The sequence below is a fragment of the Bufo bufo genome, chromosome 3 (assembly GCF_905171765.1).
Source record: "Bufo bufo chromosome 3, aBufBuf1.1, whole genome shotgun sequence".
Taxonomy (NCBI): Eukaryota; Metazoa; Chordata; class Amphibia; order Anura; family Bufonidae; genus Bufo; species Bufo bufo.
Window position 1 is genome coordinate 447,239,170 of NC_053391.1, and position 12,280 is coordinate 447,251,449.

At 42.5% G+C, this 12,280-nt stretch overlaps 1 protein-coding gene across 2 annotated transcripts in view; it reads left to right on the forward strand.

Annotated features, from left to right (window-relative positions):
- RASA3 (RAS p21 protein activator 3) overlaps positions 1 to 12,280 on the forward strand; it is a 240,124-nt gene that overhangs the window by 132,276 nt on the left and 95,568 nt on the right. For both annotated transcript variants that reach the window (XM_040425082.1, XM_040425083.1), the window contains one exon: positions 7,828 to 7,922. In XM_040425082.1, coding sequence (XP_040281016.1) covers positions 7,828 to 7,922 — 95 coding nt within the window. The remainder of the gene's footprint in view (positions 1 to 7,827; positions 7,923 to 12,280) is intronic.

Consider the following 12,280-nt stretch of genomic DNA (forward strand, 5'->3'; position numbering starts at 1 on the left):
TCCATAGACAGTCGACATTCCCTAGTAACATATATGTCCAGCTCCGCTAAATGTACGGAAGTAGAAGAGAGATGAGCAGCTGGCAGAAACCGTTTCAGCCATGGGATAAATCATAGAATGGTTCAGGAAAATTCCAAGCCGCCTATTTTTTCTTTCTCCAATATTGTAGATCTAGTGAGGTGTGACAGCCAAACATCAGATAACACGATATACAGTTGCAAGAAAAAGTATGTGAGCCCTTTGGAATGATATGGATTTCTGAACAAATTGGTCATAAAATGTGATCTGATCTTCATCTAAGTCACAACAATAGACAATCACAGTCTGCTTAAACTAATAACACAAAGAATTAAATGTTTCCATGTTTTTATTGAACACACCATGTAAACATTCACAAAGCAGGTGGAAAAAGTATGTGAACCCCTAGACTAATGACCTCTCCAAGAGCTAATTGGAGTGAGGTGTCAGCCAACTGGAGTCCAATCAATGATATGAGATTGGAGGTGTTTGTTACAGCTGCCCTGCCCTATAAAAAACACACACCAGTTATGGGTTTGCTTTTCACAAGAAGCATTGCCTGATGTGAATGATGCCTCGCACAAAAGAGCTCTCAGAAGACCTATGATTAAGAATTGTTGACTTGCATAAAGCTGGAAAGGGTTATACAAGTATCTCCATAAGCCTTGCTGTTCATCAGTCCACGGTAAGACAAATTGTCTATAAATGGAGAAAGTTCGGCACTGCTGCTACTCTCCCTAGGAGTGGCTGTCCTGTAAAGATGACTGCAAGAGCACAGCGCAGAGAGCTCAATGAGGTGAAGAAGAATCCTAGAGTGTCAGCTAAAGACTTACAAAAGTCTCTGGCATATGCTAACATCCCTGTTAGCGAATCTACGATACGTAAAACACTAAACAAGAAGGGATTTCATGGAAGGATATCACAGAGGAAGCCACTGCTGTCCAAAAAAAACATTGCTTCACGTTTACAGTTTGCACAAGAGCACCTGGATGTTCCACAGCAGTACTGGCAAAATATTCTGTGGACAGATGAAACCAAAGTTGAGTTGTTTGGAAGAAACACACAACACTATGTGTGGAGAAAAAGAGGCACAGCACACCAACATCAAAACCTCATCCCAACTGTAAAGTATGGTGGTGGGGGCATCATGGTTTCGGGCTGCTTCACGGCCTGGATGGATTGCTATCATCGAAGGAAAAATGAATTCCCAAGTTTATCAAGACATTTTGCAGGAGAACTTAAGGCCATTTGTCCACCAGCTGAAGCTAAACAGAAGATGGGTGTTGCAACAGGACAACGACCCAAAGCATAGAAGTAAATCAACAACAGAATGGCTTAAATAGAAGAAAATACGCCTCCTGGAGTGGCCCAGTCAGAGTCCTGACCTCAACCCGATTGAGATGCTGTGGCATGACCTCAAGAAAGTGATTCAGACCAGACATCCCAAGAATATTGCTGAACTGAAACAGTTCTGTAGAGAGGAATGGTCAAGAATTTCTCCTGACCGTTGTGCACGTCTGATCTGCAACTACAGGAAACGTTTGGCTGAAGTTATTGCTGCCAAAGGAGGTTCAACCAGTTATTTAATCCAAGGGTTCACATACTTTTTCCACCTGCACTGTGAATGTTTACATGGTGTGTTCAATAAAAACATGGTAACATTTAATTCTTTGTGTGTTATTAGTTTAAGCAGACTGTGATTGTCTACTGTTGTGACTTAGATAAAGATCAGATCACATTTTATGACCAATTTGTGCAGAAATCCATATCATTCCAAAGGGTTCACATACTTTTTCTTGCAACTGTAAGTGGTAAGTGAGAGATTGATAGGTGTAATTAGACTCGTATCCAGTGGGGATCGCTGATCCTGGTAATTGAAGAAGCGGCCAGTAAGAATACACAATCTCCATGGGAAATGCTCGGAAGCTGGGAGCCAGTGATCTGCATTCTACATAATGATTGTCAGTTAGGTTCGGTAGGTGCCAACACCACCATTTCACCTGCCGTTATCCGACGCCCTTTTTTCATATTTGAAGTTTGTGTTACTGCTGGATAACACAGAGATTTACAGTATAAAAAATGCCCTTCTCCTCTTTCATATGTTCACAGCTCAAGTTTGTTAAACTCTCCGTCTGGTTCATCATTTTCAGGAGAATGTGTTCCACAATTTAGTTAGAGCAGTGAAGCACAAAATGAGCAATTTGGAGTCTCTATAAGAACCCAATTTCTCTGTCACGTTGTTAAATTAGGTCCTCTCATTGCCCTGTTCTCTGCAGACTCCATTAGAGATTGTATGAACAAAGTGTACTTTTTTCTCTACCTATGACATCCAAAAGAAGTAAAAAAAAAAAAAAAAAAAAAGTAATGTACTAGTACTATTAGCTTGAAACAGAACTTTACACCAGAATTGTGGTGCAGTGTTGCTTATTAGGCCACACCACCTTTTCGGCAAATACTCCATGCACGTTTTCTGTTAAGCCCCTCTCTATCTTTGGGTTTGGCCTCTTTCACCTCTCCGGCAAGCTGTTCTGCCAGACGTTACCGCAGGCTCGCCAGCCCCATTGACTATAATGGCCTATATAGACTATGCGCCTGCAAGAGAACTCTAATGTTAGTGTGAAACTAACCTTAGACCGTTTCTCTAAACCTAGATGTACTGAACATTTTGACATAATTTGTGCCAAAGTCTAGGTGCACTCACATTAGTAAACCTGGGCCAATTGTGTAATTTTAAAAATATGGATTAGGTGGCTCTCTATCTGGTAACAATGGAGTTTGGTGCTCGTGTCCAAAGCTGACTCACCCAGTCAGAAAAGACTATTGTATGTGATAAATGGGGGACAGGAACACAAAATATAGAATTACAGATATCTCATGATTCCCAACAATTACATTTATTATAACAATGTATGCATACAACATAAAACTATAACTTAATAAAAAGAGCTGGATAAATATGCAATATGCAAAAATATATTGATTAAAGATATTGATAGATATCCAGAAAATTAGGCCATATAATACTGCAAAAGGAAGATTTCTATAATCCTTCTAGCAGCATATCACGTATAGTCCTACAAAAAAGGAATTCTTTTAGCAGCAGTCACCTCTTTCTCATATAGCATCGGTGTCTCTCACTCCCAGGCCAAATTCTCAATCCAACCCTTCTTCCAGCCCTACTCTTAGGCCTCTTTCACACGAGGTGCCCGCCGGATCCGGAAAAACGCAAGTGTACTGAAAGCATTTAAAGACGGAGCCGTCTTCAAAATGCTTTCAGTGTTATTATGGCAGCCAGGACGCTATTAAAGTCCTGGTTGCCATAGTAGGAGCGGGGGAGCGGTATACTTACAGTCCGTGCGGCTCCCGGGGCGCTCCAGAATGACGTCAGAGCGCCCCGTGCGCATGGATGACGTGATCCATGTGATCACGTGATCCATGCGCTTGGGGCGCCCTGACGTCACTCTGGAGCGCCCGGGGAGCCGCACGGACGGTAAGTATGCTGCTCCCCGCTACACTTACCATGGCTGCCAGGACTTTAGCGTCCCGGCAGCCATGGTAACCACTCTGAAAAAGCTAAATGTCGGGTCCGGCAATGCGCCGAAACGACGTTTAGCTTAAGGCCGGATCCGGATCAATGCCTTTCAATGGGCATTAATTCCGGATCCGGCCTTGCGGCAAGTCTTCAGGATTTTTGGCCGGAGCAAAAAGTGCAGCATGCTGCGGTATTTTCTCCGGCCAAAAAACGTTCCGTTCCGGAACTGAAGGCATCCTGATGCATCCTGAACGGATTTCTCTCCATTCAGAATGCATTAGGATAAAACTGATCAGGATTCTTCCGGCATAGAGCCCCGACGACGGAACTCTATGCCGGAAGAAAAGAACGCAGGTGTGAAAGAGCCCTTAAATATCTATTTGGATGGATATTAGATATACAGACACTGTTTTGATGGAGCCTCAAAAAAACAGACTTGTGATTCGTGTTGTCATTCATGGTGTTTTAGCATGGCCTATTTTTATGCCACTGTTTTTTCCCCCATACAGCTCTACTGAGGAAGTGACATTACAGGGGCCACATATTTTCCTATAAATAAAATTGCCATTAAATACCACCCAGTGTCTCAGTGAGGCATTTTTGAGGCTTTGGTTTGGCCCAAAAAAAACACCAGGACCGAAACTGTGTGTTAAGGAACCCTAAATGAATTTTAAAGGAGTTGTCCGGGATTGTTGTATGTGTACAACAGTCCCCTAAATATTAAATTCATGCCTGTCCTACCTTTTAACAGACATTTTTGATGCCCCTTTTGCAATTCACAAAATCTCAGCCAGAAGTGCCGTTTTTCTAAGAGTCAGTGACGTACCGGGTCCCTTTCTGCAGAGCGAAGTCTCTTCTGCTTCGCAAGGAGCCTGGTGACTTCACCATCAGCCAAAGTAATTATTCACAGCGCATGGATGGGCGGTAGCTAGGCGGCAACAAACCGCGCTAAGCCAGGCTCCTCTGGTCCGGTGACGTCACTGGGCAGGGCGCTTTACTATCAGTGAAGGAGGCAGAGTTTAGGGGCGTAACTAAGGGGGAGGGAATATGTGCGGCAGGAGGCGGCATATGAATCAGGGGGGCGGATGCACGGAGGAGCAGACAGACACCAGAAACCACACGATGCTGCTCTGCGCTGGGACCCAGAAGATAGTGCGGCAGGAAGTTACCGCACACATAAACATATATGTCAACAGTCAGTGGGGGACTGTCAGAGCACTGCTGATATCGAAAAATACATTAAAACATCTGGGGGGACCTTGAAATAGCTATTAATAGTGAGTAAACTGTTTTGTAAAAAAAAATTTGACCCTGGACAACCCCTTTAATGAAAGTTAAGTCATGACTGATGTAAAAAAGTAAAATGAAACATCATATAGTACATGCCCTGTACCTCACATGGAATCAGAGATCTCTCCATCCATTGCTCCAATTGTTCTAATAGATTGATTTCAGATGGGCATCACTGGGAGCGTTACTTTCTGCTACTGTTCTTCATATCAGAGCTGAGGAGGCATGTTCTTTCTGCTTTAGCTCTTTCCCTGTAACTGCCACAGCTTCTAATAGAAGATGTGACTGGTGACAGTTGAAGATTTAAACTGAGCATGTGCGACCACCTCAGTGAGTTGGACAAGAAACAAGGAAGAGAACAAACAGCAGGTGGCGCTATACAGATACTTTTTATTGAATAGCTCAGTGACAATACAACATTTTTAATTACATGCAATTACAAAAGTATTCAGATCCAGGTGCTGTTTTGAAAAATGTAGAATATTTTTCGTGACACAACCCCTTTAATAAATAGATTCCAGTGTCTATTCAGATACTATGTAAATCCTATTTATACCTGTTACAGATGATATTGTAATTGTAACTTTAATTAAAATGTATTTAAGAAATTATGGTTTAATCCATCGTGCTAAACATATATCAGGACATGATCTTAAAATGGCCATTAAATGTGAAGACTAGTGTTTAACAATGTACTTATCTCCATTAATAATAAATTCCCAGGGTTGTCGGAGGTGAACACAAATGTAGTATTGTCAGACAAAGTCGCCTTCTTCCCAGTCAGCGACATCTACAGTCCGCAGACAATATGCAAGCCGTCCCTCTTTTCCATATGGTGTACTCTCCAGTCTTTTGCTGAATGCGATGAGACCGGCCCCAGTGGGATTCTTCCTACACTCTCTGACCTAGTTTTTTTTACTTTCCAGATTACATGTTAAATTATGTATTTTTTCCCTCATTTTTACAGACTGGAAATGGGATTTTTTCCCCTTACAAACATGAAGTGACTGACATTTATTTTTTCACCACTGATTTTCTGTAATCTCAAAGGAAATCTTATATTTCTTAAAGTTATTTAGAAAAAAATAAATGTTTTCGTTTTTTTTCTAATCTGGCATTATAGCACGTTAATGTAAACACTGCCTAATTTAGGCTTCCTTTTACACTTCATCATGCTTGAAGTATTCCCCAGTGGGAGTCTGTGCCGCTGCAGCCTGATTATGTTCAGTAAGTGCCTGTTTACATGGCAGCATTTGTTGCCAGCAGAATTTTGGGCATGGTGACTGCGCCAATATTCTGCTGGCGGCCCTGTGTTGTCTGCTTCTCATTGTTTTCCGTGGGTGGCAGCGCTGCAGTTTGCCGGCAGTTTAGAGCTGCAACTACGCCAAGAAGTGACATATTCCTTCTCGGCGCGGTGAGCAGGAATGTGTCCTCTCGATTTAGCTCCATTCAGTAGAGCTGGTGCCCCGGCCTCCAAGTTGAACAACTGTGGCAGAAATGCTGCGGATTTTAGTGCGAAAAAACACAGCATAATACAGTGGCAGCAAATGGCATAAGATTTGCTCGATCTCATGTAGACTTTGTGTGGATTTTGAAGTCTTCAGCATGTCAATTTTTTGTGTGGATTTTTATTGCAATGCAAGGAAAAATCTGCAACAAAATCAGCAAATAACCCATGTGGCTTTGGCACGAAAAAGCTGAGAAATCCGCATGACTATCTGTAGGATATAATAGGATTGTTTAACAGAAAGAATATGATTTTCTGCAAGCCCCATTCAGATGAATGGAACTGCTTTTTCGCAGAAATTTCTGCAATGAAATCTGAGCCACATGTGGCATAAATAGTGCAGATTTTCTGCAGCGAAATAACGTGGAAAAACCTGCAGCATTTACAGGTAGGAGCAAAGTGGATGACATTTTTAATCAGTTTAATCACACTCTGCAGACATATTCTGCAACAAAATCTGCACATACAGTAACCGGACGTGTAGATATCAAAGGGTGAAATCTGTGGCAAATCCACACAATTTCCACACTGAAATCTGCAATGTGTGGAGCGGGCTTTACCCCCTTCAGATTTTCCTCTGTGGAAAATCTGCTGCAGATCCGCTACATGTGACAAAAGATGCAGCTCCAGAACTCCATTCTCGTCTGCAGATGTCCCTTTGGCCTCATGCACACAAACGTATTTTGTTTCAGTGTCCGTTCCGTTTTTTTTTTTTTTGCGGATAGGATGCAGACCCATTTATTTTAATGGCTGCACAAAAAATGCGGACGGCACACTGTGTGCTATCCGCATCAGTATGTCCGTTCTGTAGCCCCACAAAAAAAAATAGAACATGTCCTATTCTTGTCCGGTTTAGGCATTGTTACAATGGATCCGCAAAAAAATAAAAACGGATGGCATACGGATGTCATCCGTTTTTTTTTGCGGATCCTTAATTTACAGACCGCAAAACACATACGGTCGTGTGCATGTAGCCTTTGTCTGTGAAAAAGCTAACACAATGTAATGTTTAGATCATGGTGGAACTGCTTATTAGAAGTCCTCACTGCCCTTTGGGCATTTCTGCAGTCTTTCAGAGCTCTGATTTTGGCTTAGGATACTTTGACACTTGCGGCAGCAGGGTCCGGCACGCTGTTCCGGCGGGTGAACACCCTTCTGGTTCCGAGCTAACGATGGCCCACCATGCATGCTGCAGTTCTTGCCTGCCCGCCTCTCGGCTTGTTTGCCGCGCTGAGGCCGGACCTCCGGACCCTCTCCATTATAGTGAAAGGGGCCGGAGCGGACTTCCGGAGGCACGGTGGGCTAGTGTTAGCACGGATCCGGCAGGCTGTTCCCCCGCCGGACCCTGCTGCTGCAAGTGTGAAAGTAGCCTTATAGAGGACCTGTAGACTTTTTTGTTAAGTTAGCTGATGTCGGCCTTGTAGAGGAATGCATTCCATTTCTGCACATGACTACAATCATCCCTCTTTTTCTCTTCTAGGTAAAGTAGCAATACTAAAGGAAGATCTGCAAAAATATAACAACAGAGAAACCTGGTTTCAAGTCCAGCATGTAGATGCAAATTCAGAAGTACAGGTTAGCATGCCATAACAACTTACTAACTGAATATACTGTATTAGATTATTTATTTCCTAGCAAAATAAAGTGCACCAGTGGTTGAAGGGTACAAATTCTAAAATGTGATGTCCAATTTTCTATTCAGGAATGCTTAAAAAGCTGGAGGAATCCAGGCAGACAGGAGTTATAGGGGCTTCCTGGTGTTTTATACTGATGACCTATCCAACTTCCAGCACCCCCACCTATTGGCTGCTTGAAGAGGTTGTGGCACTCCGGTGAGCGCTGCGGCTTTTTCCTAGGCCAGTGATGTCACATTCATCTGTCATGTGCAGCTCCGTTCCATTCATGTGAATGCGGCGGAGATGTAATACCAAGCACAGATGCTATCCAACGTAACGTGCAAGGATGCTCCAATAGTCGGACCTCCACAGATCAGATACTGATGACCTGTCCTAAGGATAGGTGATCAGTATAAACACTAGGAAAACCCCTTTAAATTCCTTGGATTTGCCTTTGACAAACTATAGACCAACAACCTGCAGGGTCCATACTACAGACTATCCTACTGATGAATAGCTGGTGAGCCACAAGAAATTAGCTATCCCGTTGGCTTCTTTGGTCTTTGTTCCAATTGTGCAGCAGATATGAGAACTTCAGATAATATAATTCTTTTATATTAGCATCTTCACCATCAAATTGGAGGTATATTGTGGGGCAAATAGTACTTAGTGTTATCTCCCCCACTTTTCCATACATCTGTTGAATTAGAATGGGATTACATCAGATAAAGGAACACACAAGGCCATCTGTGAAATGCCGTTGTCTTGTAAGCGGCTGTTAATGTGTTGTGTTTCACTTACTTCACCCTTAGGCACCTTCATAATATGACTATGGTGTAGAAACATCAAATTTACTCTCCATAGTGTACTGAAATAGCCATATTGTACCGTATTGTGTTATGCCAAAATGTAATTTCAGCCTTTTAGAAAGCCATGTTCTTTTTTGTAATGTTCTATGTGTATAAATAGTAGGAAACCTTAATCTACCATAGACCATAATTGTAGATGATTCGGTTAGTGTATATACACGGGATGAGAAGGCTTTGATTTTACAGATGTCCTGACCATATACCAAGGTGGAAGATTTGCTTTCTATATTTATACTTTAAATATAGTGGATTACATTGGCGGGCGGTGTTCCTTAAGTCAGCTGTTGCTCTTTTCAGCGACTGTCTGGGCATCATGGCTAATGTACTATAACAACTGTGTGAACAATTTGTCATCGGCTTTTGGGGAAAAGTCTTCTGCTGATCAGCTGTCACAATGTTAACGTGTGCTTTGGCCCTTTAAAGCCAAATGTAGAAGTGGCTGATTTCTTGAAGATTTTAGTGCAGGTTCCTCAAATTACATTACAATGCTTGTGAATAGAGTTTTCAATACCCCATTCATATGTAGTAGATAAAAACTGTGGAGATTTTAGGACAGGAAATACTGAGGATTAGCAGCAGATTTCGCACTGAGCGGTTGTTAAACGCAAGGGACATCCAGAATCTTAGCTGCAGGAGGCATGTACTGTGATCCTGACACTTTTAGATAAAAAAAATATTAGTAAGCAATGCCAGGTACAAGGCAGTGAAGCACGGGGAATTTAGAATATGTAATTTTTGCTTTTCCCCTCACTCAGCCCACTAAGAGCTCGTGCTCCGTATGCTAATGCATCCCTGGGTCTGCTAAACTCTGGGATATAATAGAGAGGACTCCTACTTCAGTGCATGGACTTTTTTGCAGGAGGGGAATGCAAGTGAGTAGATAGAAAGTTTCATATTCTGAATCTGTCTCTTCAGTTATCCAGCCATTTCAATAGTTGAGGGTGGTGGTCACATTCTCTTTAAAGGGGTTGTCCAGGAGGTAGCTCAGGAACAGCTGAGGTGTCACCTACTACAGGCTGCGGATAGGAAGCGTAGTTTTTATCGCCAAAGATCTTTTGAGGAAGGAGAGAAAGTTGGGCATTTGCTTTCAGTGGTTTCTCAGGCACAGAGGGGTTCTTCTTGTATACAAGAGCTGATGGATGGTAATGGCAATAGTAGCCAGGATACAAAAGGGATATTAGATATTCTAAAAGGTTTTTATGTCTCTCTCTATGCTTCCAAGGCGTCTAGCTCGGAGGAAGCCCTGTCCGCCTTTCTGGCTGAGGCTCAGTTATCAGTGTTATCAGAGGAGGATAGAGAGAGACTGGAAGAGCCGATCAAGCTGGAGGAGTTGGAGGTAGCTCTTGGGGGGATGGCGAATGGTAAGGCGCCGGGGGCAGACGGCATACCAGTGGAGGTATATAAATAGTTGCAAGGGGTACTTCTTCCTGAATTACTTAAGGTTCTTGAATATTCTCTGGAGAAGGGTTCGCTACCACATTCTATGCAGGAGGCTATCATAGTAGTTATTCCTAAGCCTGGGAAAGATCCCAAAGTTCCTGATTCCTATAGACCAATTTCGCTATTAACAGCAGATGTGAAGCTCCTGGCGAAAGTGTTGGCGAACAGGCTGTCCAGGGTAATACTGACTATAGTGAACCCGGATCAAACTGGCTTTATGCCTGGGAAATCGACTGCTATAAATATCCGTAGAGTATATGCTAGTCTGAATATTCCAGCAGATAATGGAGGAGATAGGGCCTTACTTGCGTTAGTGATTTGGGGGGGGGGGGTTGGTAGTTGGGAGAGGGGGGGTGGCGGATGTTGGGCTTTATAGTCAAATAACTGTTTTGTCATGTAACTGTTTTGTCTTTTTATTGGTATATTCATTATGTACAATAACTGTGGAAGATGTATCAAATATGTGGACATATGATAATGTTTTTATACAATTCTGTGTATATGAGAAGTGGAGGGGAGAAAATTACAAAAAATTGTAGACGCAAATGTCTTGTGATATGCCAATTTTATTTGAATAATAAAAACTATTTGATTGAAAAAAGGGGTTGTCCAGGATTTTGATATTAATAGCCTATCTTCAGGATAAACCATCAGTATCAGGTTGGCGAGGTCTGACACCAAACTAGTTGTTTCCTTGTAGCCCTGGTACCAGACGTTTGTGCCGAAAGTACAAAGCTGCTAACTGCAGTGCTGTTCCCATTCACTTCAATGGGAGCAGCACTGCAAAAACCAGGTCCATCCACTACACAATGGGTGGAGCTATGTAGTTCTGGCTCCTATATTAGGTGCCGGAGCTACTCCCAAACAGCTGATCAGCCGACCTGTTGAACCTCCATAGATTTGGTCATAAGGATAGGTCATCAATTAAAGGGGTTTTCTTGTTACACAAAAATAAATCACACCAGCATTCAACCTATCGTGATGAAGTTTTGAGTGCATTTTGACTCCTCCAGGGATCTGTGACCCACACCCTGTGCTTACATCCCAGAGCAAGACTCAAATGGAGTGTCCTGCCCCTCCATCCCCTCCCAGCTTGAACACCACAGATTCAAGCCTGCTTGAAGCTCTATTAGGAAAAAAATACCTGACCTAAGACATCATAGCTGACATCATGTCTACAGGGCAGGGTCCAGGAGAATGAGCCGAACACCGCCCTCAGAGGCAAGGTCATTGAAAATGTTGTGTGTAGACAGGGCAGAGCCTTACAAGCCTTGCCATGCCTCGGATATCGACATAATGTCAGCAGTATAGGGAGCTTAGACATCCTGTCACATGACCACGATGGAGTGCGGGAAAACGGGCCTTACAGATAAACAATCACTATCATGTTGTTTCCCCTTTAAGGTAGGGGTAATCTTGTAGGAGTCTGAATAATTGGACAGTTCTAAGGAAAAACATATTACTATTACAACATATTATCACTGTCACTAATCAGATGACTAACAAAGTAATAGACATGCACAGTGCTGGGTATATGTGCTTGTCTATATTATCCTGTTTATAGTATGCATCTTTGCACAGAGAATTGGTGACCTCTTGATCATGCTTCTTTTTGGTTTTGATTTTGTTTGTGGGAACTCCTTTCTTTTCCTCTTTAATGTTGCAGCCAATATAGATAAGAGCTGAGTAATGGAGGCCTCGTGGTGTCTGCTCTCCGCACCAGACTTTCAGTTACTGCATGGCCGTTAGAACTTGGAAGAACTTGGACATTTGCCAGCTTTCACTTCATAATTGAGCCTTTTTTTTTCCAACCCTACAGTATATTCCTTGCCAGATTGAACTTACATTAAGAAAAAACTGCTTTACAGAAGTTACATTCTTCTTCATGTAACAAAGAATCTGGAATGGAACAAGGCATTTCCTTTTGGTTTAAGGAACTTTTTAAAATGTTGCCCATCATATCTGAAACCCTTATGAGAATGTGCCTTCATGTTATATGTGATGTCTA